General features: G+C 77.2%; 1 protein-coding gene across 1 annotated transcript in view; it reads left to right on the plus strand.

Moving 5' to 3' along the window:
- The window catches only part of SLC6A8 (solute carrier family 6 member 8), a 16,434-nt gene extending 3,648 nt beyond the window's left edge, over window positions 1-12,786 (plus strand). The window contains exons 2-13 of the mRNA XM_089770241.1: window positions 1,630-1,761; window positions 2,435-2,675; window positions 3,016-3,148; window positions 3,936-4,070; window positions 6,340-6,443; window positions 6,973-7,097; window positions 7,434-7,546; window positions 9,906-10,043; window positions 10,564-10,666; window positions 10,867-10,967; window positions 11,520-11,690; window positions 12,577-12,786. Of these exons, the coding sequence (XP_089626367.1) occupies window positions 1,630-1,761; window positions 2,435-2,675; window positions 3,016-3,148; window positions 3,936-4,070; window positions 6,340-6,443; window positions 6,973-7,097; window positions 7,434-7,546; window positions 9,906-10,043; window positions 10,564-10,666; window positions 10,867-10,967; window positions 11,520-11,690; window positions 12,577-12,720 (1,640 nt within the window). The 3' untranslated portion in view covers window positions 12,721-12,786. The remainder of the gene's footprint in view (window positions 1-1,629; window positions 1,762-2,434; window positions 2,676-3,015; window positions 3,149-3,935; window positions 4,071-6,339; window positions 6,444-6,972; window positions 7,098-7,433; window positions 7,547-9,905; window positions 10,044-10,563; window positions 10,667-10,866; window positions 10,968-11,519; window positions 11,691-12,576) is intronic.
- The last annotated feature ends 540 nt before the right edge of the window (window positions 12,787-13,326 follow it).

The following is a 13,326-nucleotide window of genomic DNA, read 5'->3' on the forward strand; positions in this document are numbered from 1 at the left end:
TTTGAATTTGCTGAAAAGTTTGTTTCATCTTTTGCAACCCCACAGCACCCCCCCTTTCAGCCCCTAGAAATTCCCTGCGGTTTTAGGGACCCAGAATGAATTTTGGGGGCTTTTCATTCGCCCCAATATGCAAATTGCATCATTTTCAACCTGAAATGATTTGTCTTTGACGTTTCAATTTGCCCAGCAGGCGCCAAGTGCCGTGTCCAGCCCAGAACCCCTCTCCCCTCTGCTGTGAGCCCCCAAACTTTTGGACTGTCCTTGTCGGCCTTCCAATGAACTTTTCACTCTTTCGATCTGACGGAAGGTTTCCTGGGAATCCCCAGAGAACTGTGGTCGCCCGCCCGGCGTTCGCAGGTCCCCTTGGAGCCCCAAGGATTTTTCCGCCCAACCGTCAACTCCTCCAAACTCTGGAACAGGCGTGTTTGGCCCCCAAAGTTTCCCTGCTCACTTGGAGCTGCTGGCGACGGGACCAACGTGCCGTGGCCCCGCCTGGCGGCTGGGCTGCCGGCTGGATTCCTGTCTCCGCTCTCCCGTAGAGGAGCCAGGCTCGCTGCGTCCTTGGCGGGACCCTTTGGCGTTTCCTACTTGGCGCCCGCTCGGGCCCCGCTGGCGGGACGGGACGGGCTTGTGGGGGTGACGGGGCCCGATGGCAGCGGGGGGGGGTTTGCCAGCAGCCTCGTGGCCCCTGGGCAGGGTCTGGGTCAGCCCCTCGCGCTGGCTGCGGCGTGCGGCCGGGGCATTTGGCTGCTGGTCCAGGCCCGGATTAACGTGCACGTGGGGCGGGACGTCCCCTCGGCAGCCACCCCCCAGGACTCCTCTTAGCTGGGGCAGGGCAGAGACGGCCCTGAGATAGATAGAGAGGTCATGGGGCCACTCACAGCTGCCCAGGGCCCGTGGGGTGGGAGTGAGGGGTGCTGGGGGGCTGGGCCAGGGGGCGGGAGCGAGGGGCGCTGGCAGGGCAGTGGGGCTGGGCCATGGGGCGGGAGTGAGGGGTGCTGGGGGGCTGGGCCAGGGGGCGGGAGTGAGGGACCCCGGCAGGGCTGGGGGGCAGGGGCCGTGGGGCGGGAGCGAGGGGCGCTGGCAGGGCAGGGGGGCTGGGCCGTGGGGCGGGAGTGAGGGGCGCTGGCAGGGCATGGGGGCTGGACCGTGGGGCGGGAGTGAGGGGTGCTGGCAGGGCAGGGGGGCTGGGCCGTGGGGCGGGAGTGAGGGGCGCTGGCAGGGCAGGGGGGCTGGGCCGTGGGGCGGGAGTGAGGGGCGCTGGCAGGGCAGGGGAGCTGGGCCGTGGGGCGGGAGTGAGGGGCGCTGGCAGGGCAGGGGGGCTGGGCCGTGGGGCGGGAGTGAGGGGCGCTGGCAGGGCAGGGGGGCTGGGCCGTGGGGCGGGAGTGAGGGGCGCTGGCAGGGCAGGGGGGCTGGGCCGTGGGGCGGGAGTGAGGGGCGCTGGCAGGGCAGGGGGGCTGGGCCGTGGGGCGGGAGTGAGGGGCGCTGGCAGGGCAGGGGGGCTGGGCCGTGGGGCGGGAGTGAGGGGCGCTGGCAGGGCAGGGGGGCTGGGCCGTGGGGCGGGAGCGAGGGGGCCGGCAGGGCCATGGGGGGGGGACTGACCCCTTGGTTCTGTCCCGTTGCCCCCAGGCGTGTTTCTGATCCCCTACACCCTCATGGCCGTGCTCGGGGGGGTTCCCATTTTCTTCCTGGAGATTTCGCTGGGGCAGTTCATGAAAGCCGGGAGCATCAACGTGTGGAACATCGCGCCCCTCTTCAAAGGTCAGCGCCCCCCCGGCCTGCCCCCTCGGCCTGCCCCCCCGGCCTGGCCCGCAGCCCCCACTGATCTCTCCCCCCCCCCCGGCCTGCCCCCCCGGCCTGGCCCCCCGGCCTGGCCCGCAGCCCCCACTGATCTCTCCCCCCCCCCGGCCCCCGGCCCCCCCGGCCTGGCCCGCAGCCCCCACTGATCTCTCCCCCCCCCCCCCCCCGGCCCCCCCCGGCCTGGCCCGCAGCCCCCACTGATCTCTCCCCCCCCCCCCCGGCCTGCCCCCCCGGCCTGGCCCGCAGCCCCCACTGATCTCTCCCCCCCCCCCCTGGCCCCCCCGGCCTGCCCCCCCCCTGCCCCCCCGGCCTGGCCCGCAGCCCCCACTGATCTCTCCCCCCCCCCCGGCCTGGCCCGCCCCCCGCTCCCCCCCCCCCCCCCTGGCCCCCCGGCCTGGCCCCCCCCTCTCCCCCCCGGCCTGCCCCCCCGGCCTGGCCCGCAGCCCCCACTGATCTCTCCCCCCCCCCCCCCCCCCCGGCCTGCCCCCCCGCGCCCCCGCCCCCGGCCCCCACACCCCCCCCCCCCGGCCTGGCCCGCACTGATCTCTCCCCCCCCCCCCCCGGCCCCCCCGGCCTGGCCCGCCCCCGCCCCCCCCCCCCCGGCCCACACCCCCGCTTATCTCTCCCCCCACAGGGCTGGGTTTCGCCTCCATGGTGATCGTGTTTTACTGCAACACCTACTACATCATGGTCCTGGCCTGGGGCTGCTTCTACCTGGCCAGCTCCTTCGCCGACCCCCTGCCCTGGGCCGGCTGCGACCACGCCTGGAACTCGCCCGCCTGCCTGGAGCCCGCCGGGCCCCCCGCCTGCCCCCCCGCCAACCAGAGCTGCCCCCCGCCACCCGAGGGGCGCCCGCCCGTCGTCGAGTTCTGGGAGTGAGTGACCCCTGCCCCCCGGCCCCCCCCTGGGGCCCCTGCCCCCCGGCCCACCCGCCCCCTTCCCCTGGGGCCCCTGCCCCCCGGCCCGCCCGCCCCCTTCCCCTGGGGCCCCTGCCCCCCGGCCCGCCCGCCCCCTTCCCCTGGGGCCCCTGCCCCCCCGGCCCGCCCCCTTCCCCCCCCTGCCCCCCGGCCCGCCTCCCCCCTTCCCCTGGGGCCCCTGCCCCCCGGCCCGCCCGCCCCCTTCCCCTTCCCCCCGGGGCCCCCCCCTGCCTGCCCCCCCGGCCCCCTCCCCCCTTCCCCTCGGGCCCCTGCCCCGCGCTCAAGGCCTGGCTTGCAGGAACCGGGTGCTGCGCCTGTCGGGGGGCCTGGAGGAGCCGGGGGCCCTCAACTGGGAGGTGACGCTTTGCCTGTTGGTCTGCTGGCTGCTCGTCTACTTCTGCGTCTGGAAGGGTGTCAAGTCCACCGGCAAGGTGCGGGAGGGGGAGGCAGCCCTGGGGGGCGCGGGGGCTGGGGGAGAGGGAGGGGTGCGGGAGGGAGAGGCAGCCCTGGGGGGCGCGGGGGCTGGGGGAGAGGGAGGGGTGCGGGAGGGAGAGGCAGCCCTGGGGGGCGCGGGGGCTGGGGGAGAGGGAGGGGTGCGGGAGGGAGAGGCAGCCCTGGGGGGCGCGGGGGCTGGGGGAGAGGGAGGGGTGCGGGAGGGAGAGGCAGCCCTGGGGGGCGCGGGGGCTGGGGGAGAGGGAGGGGTGCGGGAGGGAGAGGCAGCCCTGGGGGGCGCGGGGGCTGGGGGAGAGGGAGGGGTGCGGGAGGGAGAGGCAGCCCTGGGGGGCGCGGGGGCTGGGGGAGAGGGAGGGGTGCGGGAGGGAGAGGCAGCCCTGGGGGGCGCGGGGGCTGGGGGAGAGGGAGGGGTGCGGGAGGGAGAGGCAGCCCTGGGGGGCGCGGGGGCTGGGGGAGAGGGAGGGGTGCGGGAGGGAGAGGCAGCCCTGGGGGGCGCGGGGGCTGGGGGAGAGGGAGGGGTGCGGGAGGGAGAGGCAGCCCTGGGGGGCGCGGGGGCTGGGGGAGAGGGAGGGGTGCGGGAGGGAGAGGCAGCCCTGGGGGGCGCGGGGGCTGGGGGAGAGGGAGGGGGGCGGGAGGGGGAGGCAGCCCTGGGGGGCGGGGGCTGGGGGAGAGGAGGGGGGCGGGAGGGGGAGGCAGCCCTGGGGGGCGGGGGCTGGGGGAGGGGGGGCGGGGCTGCGGACCCTCATGCTGCTCCCTGCCCCCCAGATCGTCTATGTCACGGCCACGTTCCCCTACGTGGTGCTGATCGTGCTGCTGATCCGGGGGGTGCTGCTGCCCGGTGCCGGCGCTGGGATCCTCTACTACCTGCAGCCCGACTGGTCCAAGCTGGCCTCACCGCAGGTAACCCGCCCGCCCCAGCTTCTTGCCCACAGGGCAGCGGGGCCTGGCGGTTAGAGCCGGGGGGCTGGGCTCTCGGGGGGGGGGGGGGGAACGACAGCGGGGCCTGGCGGTTAGAGCCGGGGGGGCTGGGAGCCGGGGTGCTGGGCTCTCGGAGGGGGGGGGGGGACGACAGCGGGGCCTGGCGGTTAGAGCCGGGGGGCTGGGCTCTCGGGGGGGGGGGGAACGACAGCGGGGCCTGGCGGTTAGAGCCGGGGGGGCTGGGAGCCGGGGTGCTGGGCTCTCGGGGGGGGGGGGGACGACAGCGGGGCCTGGCGGTTAGAGCCGGGGTGCTGGGCTCTCGGAGGGGGGGGGCACGACAGCGGGGCCTGGCGGTTAGAGCCGGGGTGCTGGGCTCTCGGAGGGGGGGGGACGACAGCGGGGCCTGGCGGTTAGAGCCGGGGTGCTGGGCTCTCGGGGGGGGGGGGACGACAGCGGGGCCTGGCGGTTAGAGCCGGGGGGGCTGGGAGCCGGGGTGCTGGGCTCTCGGAGGGGGCGGGGCCGACAGCGGGGCCGACAGCGGGGCCTGGCGGTTAGAGCCGGGGGGGGCTGGGAGCCGGGATGCTGGGCTCTCGGGGGGGGGGGACGACAGTGGGGCCTGGCGGTTAGAGCCGGGGGGGCTGGGCTCGCGGGGGGGGGGGGGACGACAGCGGGGCCTGGCGGTTAGAGCCGGGGGGGGCTGGGAGCTGGGATGCTGGGCTCTCGGGGGGGGGGGGGGGGGACGACAGCGGGGCCTGGCGGTTAGAGCCGGGGGGGCTGGGCTCGCGGGGGGGGGGGACGACAGCGGGGCCTGGCGGTTAGAGCCGGGGGGGGGCTGGGAGCTGGGATGCTGGGCTCTCGGGGGGGGGGGGGACGACAGCGGGGCCTGGCGGTTAGAGCCGGGGGGGCTGGGCTCTCGGGGGGGGGGGGGGAACGACAGCGGGGCCTGGCGGTTAGAGCCGGGGGGCTGGGCTCTCGGGGGGGGGGATGACAGCGGGGCCTGGCGGTTAGAGCCGGGGGGGGCTGGGAGCCGGGGGGCTGGGCTCTCGGGGGGGGGGGGGACGACAGCGGGGCCTGGCGGTTAGAGCCGGGGGGGCTGGGCTCTCGGGGGGGGGGGGATGACAGCGGGGCCTGGCGGTTAGAGCCGGGGGGCTGGGCTCTCGGGGGGGGGGGGGGATGACAGCGGGGCCTGGCGGTTAGAGCCGGGGGGGCTGGGAGCCGGGATGCTGGGCTCTCGGGGGGGGGGGGGGACGACAGCGGGGCCTGGCGGTTAGAGCCGGGGGGCTGGGCTCTCGGGGGGGGGGGGGATGACAGCGGGGCCTGGCGGTTAGAGCCGGGGAGGCTGGGAGCCGGGATGCTGGGCTCTCGGGGGGGGGGGGGACGACAGCGGGGCCTGGCGGTTAGAGCCGGGGGGCTGGGCTCTCGGGGGGGGGGGGGGACGACAGCGGGGCCTGGCGGTTAGAGCCGGGGGGCTGGGCTCTCGGGGGGGGGGGGATGACAGCGGGGCCTGGCGGTTAGAGCTGGGGGGGCTGGGAGCCGGGATGCTGGGCTCTCGGGGGGGGGGGGGGGACGACAGCGGGGCCTGGCGGTTAGAGCCGGGGGGCTGGGCTCTCGGGGGGGGGGGGACGACAGCGGGGCCTGGCGGTTAGAGCCGGGGGGCTGGGCTCTCGGGGGGGGGGGGACGACAGCGGGGCCTGGCGGTTAGAGCCGGGGGGCTGGGCTCTCGGGGGGGGGGGGACGACAGCGGGGCCTGGCGGTTAGAGCCGGGGGGCTGGGCTCTCGGGGGGGGGGGGGATGACAGCGGGGCCTGGCGGTTAGAGCCGGGGGGCTGGGCTCTCGGGGGGGGGGGGGGATGACAGCGGGGCCTGGCGGTTAGAGCCGGGGGGCTGGGCTCTCGGGGGGGGGGGGGGGATGACAGCGGGGCCTGGCGGTTAGAGCCGGGGGGCTGGGCTCTCGGGGGGGGGGGGACGACAGCGGGGCCTGGCGGTTAGAGCCGGGGGGCTGGGCTCTCGGGGGGGGGGGGGATGACAGCGGGGCCTGGCGGTTAGAGCCGGGGGGCTGGGCTCTCGGGGGGGGGGGGATGACAGCGGGGCCTGGCGGTTAGAGCCGGGGGGCTGGGCTCTCGGGGGGGGGGGATGACAGCGGGGCCTGGCGGTTAGAGCCGGGGGGCTGGGCTCTCGGGGGGGGGGGGATGACAGCGGGGCCTGGCGGTTAGAGCCGGGGGGCTGGGCTCTCGCCCTTTCTCTCTGCGCAGGTCTGGATCGACGCGGGGACTCAGATATTTTTCTCGTACGCCATCGGCCTGGGCGCGCTGACGGCGCTGGGCAGCTACAACCGCTTCAACAACGACTGCTACAAGTGAGCCCCTCGGCAGGGGCCAGGTGCTGGGGGGTGCGGGCAGGGGGCCAGGGAGGGGGCCGGGGGGGTGCGAGCAGGGTACCGGGGGGTGCTGGGGAGGGTGCCGGGGGTGAGGGCAGGTGCGGGGGAGGGCGCCGGGGGGTGTGGGCCGGGGGGTGCGGGGGAGGGCACTGGGGGGTGCGGGCAGGTGCCGGGGGGTGCGGGCTGGGGGGTGCGGGCTGGGGGGTGCGGGCAGGTGCGGGCTGGGGGGTGCGGGCAGGTGCCGGGGGGTGCGGGCTGGGGGGTGCGGGCAGGTGCGTGGGAGGGCGCCGGGGGGTGCGGGGGAGGGGGCTGCGGGCCGGGGGGCGCGGGGGAGGGCGCCGGGCTGCCCAACGCACCAGCAGGGCCTAACGAGCCGGGCGGACAGGCGGTGCCGCTGCGCACAGGACACAATTATTCCGCACGAGGCAGGGATTGGAGGCCAGGCTGGCTGAGGCCTCCCCCGGCTGGCCCTGCCGACCCCTCCCCCCACACTGCCCCCCTCCCCCAGGGACGCCGTGATCCTCGCCCTGATCAACAGCGGGACGAGTTTCTTCGCCGGCTTCGTCGTCTTCTCCATCCTGGGCTTCATGGCCATGGAGCAGGGTGTGGACATCTCCCAGGTGGCCGAGTCGGGTGAGTGCGCCCGGATGGCTGGAGCGGGACGCCGGGGGGGGTCTGGAGCCTGGGGGGGGCGCAGGGGAGGGGCTGGAGCCTGGGGGGGCGCGGGGGAGGGGCTGGAGCCCGGACGCCTGGGGGAGGGGCTGGAGCCTGGGGGGGCGTGGGGGAGGCGTGGGGGAGGAGCTGGAGCCCGGACCCCTGGGGGAGGGGCTGGAGCCTGGGGGGGCGCGGGGGAGGAGCTGGAGCCCGGACCCCTAGGGGAGGGGCTGGAGCCTGGGGGGGCGCGGGGGAGGGGCTGGAGCCCGGACGCCTGGGGGAGGGGCTGGGTTCTCACCTGGTCTCCCTGCGCAGGGCCGGGCCTGGCGTTCATCGCGTACCCCCGAGCCGTCACCCTGATGCCCGTCGCCCCCCTCTGGGCTGCCCTCTTCTTCATCATGCTGCTGCTGCTGGGCCTGGACAGCCAGGTGGGGCCAGGAGCCCGGACGCCTGGGATCTCCCGGCTCTGGGGGGACACGCGGGGGGGGCCCGGACGCCTGAGTTCTCCCGGCTCCGGGGGGGGCCCGGACACCTGGGTTCTCCCGGCTCTGGGGGGACACGCGGGGGGGGCCCGGACGCCTGGGTTCTCCCAGCTCTGGGGGGACACGCGGGGGGGGCCCGGACGCCTGAGTTCTCCCGGCTCCGGGGGGGGCCCGGACACCTGGGTTCTCCCGGCTCTGGGGGGACACGCGGGGGGGGCTCGGACGCCTGGGTTCTCCCAGCTCTGGGGGGACACGCGGGGGGGGCCCGGACGCCTGAGTTCTCCCGGCTCCGGGGGGGGGCCCGGACGCCTGAGTTCTCCCGGCTCCGGGGGGGGGCCCGGACGCCTGGGTTCTCCCGGCTCTGGAGGGAGACGGGGGGGGGCCCGGACGCCTGGGTTCTCCTGGCTCTGGGGGGAGACGGGGGGGGGCCCGGACGCCTGGGTTCTCCTGGCTCTGGGAGGGGACGGGGGGGGCCCGGACGCCTGGGTTCTCCTGGCTCTGGGGGGAGACGGGGGGGGCCCGGACACCTGGCTTCTCCCGGGTCTGGGGGGGGGGGCGCGGGGGGGCCCGGACGCCTGGGTTCTCCTGGCTCTGGAGGGAGACGGGGGGGGGGGGCCCGGACGCCTGGGTTCTCCTGGCTCTGGGGGGGGGGACGGGGGGGGGCCCGGACGCCTGGGTTCTCCTGGCTCTGGGGGGGGACGGGGGGGGCCCGGACGCCTGGGTTCTCCTGGCTCTGGAGGGGGACGGGGGGGCCCGGACGCCTGGGTTCTCCTGGCTCTGGGGGGGGACGGGGGGGGCCCGGACGCCTGGGTTCTCCTGGCTCTGGGGGGAGACGGGGGGGGCCCGGACGCCTGGGTTCTCCTGGCTCTGGGGGGAGACGGGGGGGCCCGGACGCCTGGGTTCTCCTGGCTCTGGGAGGGGACGGGGGGGCCCGGACGCCTGGGTTCTCCTGGCTCTGGGGGGAGACGGGGGGGGGCCCGGACGCCTGGGTTCTCCTGGCTCTGGGGGGAGACGGGGGGGGCCCGGACACCTGGGTTCTCCCGGGTCTGGGGGGGGGGCGCGGGGGGGCCCGGACGCCTGGGTTCTCCTGGCTCTGGGGGGAGACGGGGGGGGGGCCCGGACGCCTGGGTTCTCCTGGCTCTGGGGGGAGACGGGGGGGGCCCGGACACCTGGGTTCTCCCGGGTCTGGGGGGGGGCGCGGGGGGGCCCGGACGCCTGGGTTCTCCTGGCTCTGGAGGGAGACGGGGGGGGGGCCCGGACGCCTGGGTTCTCCTGGCTCTGGGGGGGGGGACGGGGGGGGCCCCGGACGCCTGGGTTCTCCTGGCTCTGGAGGGGGACGGGGGGGCCCGGACGCCTGGGTTCTCCTGGCTCTGGAGGGGGACGGGGGGGGCCCGGACGCCTGGGTTCTCCTGGCTCTGGGGGGGGACGGGGGGGGCCCGGACGCCTGGGTTCTCCTGGCTCTGGGGGGGGACGGGGGGGGCCCGGACGCCTGGGTTCTCCTGGCTCTGGAGGGAGACGGGGGGGCCCGGACGCCTGGGTTCTCCTGGCTCTGGGGGGGGACGGGGGGGGCCCGGACGCCTGGGTTCTCCTGGCTCTGGAGGGAGACGGGGGGGCCCGGACGCCTGGGTTCTCCTGGCTCTGGAGGGAGACGGGGGGGCCCGGACGCCTGGGTTCTCCTGGCTCGGGGGGGGGACGGGTGGGGCCCGGACGCCTGGGTTCTCCCGGCTCTGGGAGGGGCGCGGGGGGGCCCGGACGCCTGGGTTCTCCTGGCTCTGGGGGGGACGGGGGGGGCCCGGACGCCTGGGTTCTCCTGGCTCTGGGGGGGGAGGGGGGGGGGGCCCGGACGCCTGGGTTCTCCTGGCTCTGGAGGGGGCGGGGGGGGCCCGGACGCCTGGGTTCTCCTGGCTCTGGGGGGGGACGGGGGGGGCCCGGACGCCTGGGTTCTCCTGGCTCTGGGGGGGGACGGGGGGGGCCCGGACGCCTGGGTTCTCCTGGCTCTGGAGGGAGACGGGGGGGCCCGGACGCCTGGGTTCTCCTGGCTCTGGGGGGGGACGGGGGGCCCGGACGCCTGGGTTCTCCTGGCTCTGGAGGGAGACGGGGGGGCCCGGACGCCTGGGTTCTCCTGGCTCTGGAGGGAGACGGGGGGGCCCGGACGCCTGGGTTCTCCTGGCTCGGGGGGGGGACGGGTGGGGCCCGGACGCCTGGGTTCTCCCGGCTCTGGGAGGGGCGCGGGGGGGCCCGGACGCCTGGGTTCTCCCGGCTCTGGGGGGGGCTCAGAGCCGGCGTCACGCTCCCCTCGCCCCAGTTCGTGGGGGTGGAGGGTTTCATCACAGGGGTCCTGGAGCTGCTGCCTGCGAGCTGCTCGTTCCGGTTCCAGCGGGAGGTGACGGTCGCGCTCAGCTGCGCTCTCTGCTTCCTCCTCGACCTCTCCATGGTCACCGAGGTAGGGGGGTGTGGGTCGGTCGGGCGCCCCGGGGCAGGAGGGGGCGTTGCTTGGGGGGTGCCCCGGGGCGGGCGGGGGCGGGGGCTTGGGGGGGGTGCCCCGGGGCGGGAGGGGGTGTGGGTGGGTCGGGCGCCCCGGGGCGGGAGGGGGCGTTGCTTGGGGGTGCCCCGGGGCGGGGCTGTGGGGGGCGCCCCGGGGCGGAAGGGGGCGTTGCCCGGGGGGCGCCCCGGGGCGGGGGCTGTGGGGGGCGCCCCGGGGCGGGGCTGTGGGGGGCGCCCCGGGGCGGGGCTGTGGGGGGCGCCCCGGGGCGGGAGGGGGGCGTGGGTGGGTCGGGCGCCCCGGGGCGGGAGGGGGCGTTGCTTGGGGGGTGCCCCGGGGCGGGAGGGGGTGTGGGTGGGTCGGGCGCCCCGGGGCGGGAGGGGGCGTTGCTTGGAGGGCTGTGGGGGAGCAGTGGGGGACCCAGGGCTGTGGGGGGGCTCAGGGCCGTGGGTCAGGCCCGTGCTCCTCTCTCCTGCCCTAGGGAGGCATGTACGTCTTCCAGCTTTTCGACTACTACTCAGCCAGCGGCACCACCCTGCTCTGGCAGGCGTTCTGGGAATGCGTCGTGATAGCCTGGGTGTATGGTACGGCCAGCGGAGGCGTCCCGGCAGGGCGGGGGGCAGGGGCTGGGGGTCCGGGCAGGGGCTGGGGGCAGGGGCTGGTGGTCCCGGCAGGGCGGGGGCTGGGGGGTCGCCTGGGGGGCCTGGCTGGGGTGTGGGTGGCTCCGATGCAGGCGGGGGGGGCAGGGGCTGGGTGTGTGCGGCTCTCACCCCCCTCCCCGCAGGGGCGGACCGGTTCCTGGACGACGTGGCCTGTATGATCGGCTACCGGCCCTTCCCCTGGATGAAATGGTGCTGGATGATCTTCACACCCCTCATCTGCCTGGTATGGGCTGGGAGGGCAGCGGGGCCTGGGGGGGGAGGCTGGGCTGGGAGGGCAGCGGGGCCTGGGGGCTAGCGCCGGCCGGGGGGGGGGGAGGGCAGCGGGGCCTGGGGGCTAGCGCCGGCGGGGGGGGAGGGCAGCGGGGCCTAGGGGGCGGGGGGGGGGGAGGGGCAGCGGGGCGGGGGGGGAGGGCGGGGGGGGAGGGCAGCGGGGCCTGGGGGCTAGCGCCGGCGGGGGGGGAGGGGGGAGGGCAGCGGGGCCTGGGGGCTAGCGCCGGCCGGCGGGGGGGGGGGGAGGGCAGCGGGGCCTAGGGGCTAGCGCCGGCCGGGGGCAGCGGGGCCTGGGGGCTAGCGCCGGCGGGGGGGGGGAGGGCAGCGGGGCCTGGGGGCTAGCGCCGGCGGGGGGGGGGGGAGGGCAGCGGGGCCTAGGGGCTAGCGCCGGCCGGGGGCAGCGGGGCCTGGGGGCTAGCGCCGGCGGGGGGGGAGGGCAGCGGGGCCTGGGGGCTGGCCGGGGGGGGCTGTGCCCGGGTCTCTCACGCCCTCTCCGTCTCCCCAGGGCATTTTCCTCTTCAACCTGGCGCACCACCAGCCGCTGGTCTACAACAAGACCTACGTGTACCCCTGGTGGGGCGAGGCCATCGGCTGGGGCTTCGCCCTCAGCTCCATGCTCTGCCTGCCCCTCACCGCCCTGGCCAAGCTGATGCGCTCCAAGGGCACGCTGGCCCAGGTGAGCCGGGCGGGGACCCCCACACTGGCTGCTTGCCCGGCTGGGGACGGGGGGGCCCGGGTTCTCGGCCTGGCCAGGGGCAGGGAGCCTGGGTCCTGGGCCCGGCCGAAGGGGTGGGTCCGGGTCTTGGGCCCGGCAGGGGCGGGGAGCTCGGGGCAGGGTCCTGGCCCCGGCCAGGGGAGGGGGGGTGGGTCCGGGGCCGAGGGGGTGGGGGCTGCAGCTGGGGGCAGGGGCGGGGCCCGGGGCCCGGGGGCGGGGAGGGGTCCGGGTCTTGAGCCCGGCTGGGGGCAGGGCGGGAGGGGGGGTCCGGGTCCTGGCCCCGGCCGAGGGGAGGGTCGGTCCGGGTCTTGGGCCTGGCGGGGAGGGGCAGCGGGGGGGCAGGGGCGGGGAGCCCGGGGCAGGGTCCTGGGCCCGGCCGGGGAGGGGGGGTCAGGGTCCTCGGCCCCGGCCGGGGAGCCGGGGTCCTGGGTCTTGGGCAGGGTCCGGGGCCAGGCTGGGGGCAGGGGCGGGGAGCCCGGGGCAGGGTCCTGGGCCCTGGCCGGGGAGGGGGGTCCGGGTCCTGGCCCCGGCCGGGGAGGGGGTGGGTCCGGGTCCTGGCCCCGGCCGGGGAGGGGAGCGTCCTGGGCCCTGGGCCCGGCCGGGGGGGGTGGGTCCGGGTCCTGGCCCCGGCCGAGGGGGGTGGGTCCGGGTCTTGGGCCCGGCTGGGGGCAGGGGCGGGGGCCCGGGGCAGGGTCCTGGGCCCGGCAGGGAGGGTCCGGGTCGGTCCCGGCCGGGGGAGGGGGGTCCAGGTCCTGGGGGGCAGGGTCCTCGGCCCCGGCCCGGGCGGGGGTCCGGGTCGGCCCCGGCCGGGGGAGGGGCGCCGTTAACCCTCTCCCTGCGCCCCCAGCGCTGGCAGCGCCTGACCCAGCCGGTGTGGGGGCTGCACCACCTGGAGTACAAGCTGCCGGAGCCGGAGCTGGGGGCGCTGACCACCCTGAGCCCCAGCGCCGAGGACATGGCCAAAGTCGTCATCCTGGAGAGCGTCATGTGACCCGAAGCCCCTCCCCTCTCGCGGGTGCCCGCCCCCTGCCCAGGGCCTCCCTTCTCACCGTGCCATGTGCCCCACACCCAACGCAGCTGCCAGGGCGGGGCCCCCCACCCCCACCCCAGCTCCTCAGTGGGGCGGAAAACGCTGGGGCCCCCCCAGAGGGAGTCTATTTTGCACATTTTCTAGAGAGCTCTATCCATAGCGGGGGGAGGGGCAGAGAACATTAATTTTCTTAATTGCGGGGCCTGTACAAAGTGCTAATGAGCTGCAGCTTTTAGGCCGGGGGTCGCGCGGGGACCCGGCTCTGTGTGTGTGTGTGTGTGTGTGTGTGTCAATGTCACTGTGTCATCTACAGGGGGGGGGGGTGGGGGGGTGAATGGAGGGGGGTGGGGGTGGGGATGTGTGTGTGTGTGTGTGTGTGTGTGTAAGAAGCTGTGTGTGTGTGTGTGTGTGAGGGACACAGGGCTGAGTGGGAAGGGATGGGGCTATGGGGGCACGCATATGGCTGCGTGTAGGGGGTGGGCTGTGTGGGTGAGGGGTATGGGGAAGCGCAGCCAGTGGTGCGGTGCTCTGTGTGGGTGAGGGTATGGGGGGGAGGGCGCATGGGGC

This window comes from Pelodiscus sinensis, chromosome 18 (genome assembly GCF_052426305.1).
Source record: "Pelodiscus sinensis isolate ZL-2025 chromosome 18, ASM5242630v1, whole genome shotgun sequence".
Classification (NCBI taxonomy): domain Eukaryota; kingdom Metazoa; phylum Chordata; order Testudines; family Trionychidae; genus Pelodiscus; species Pelodiscus sinensis.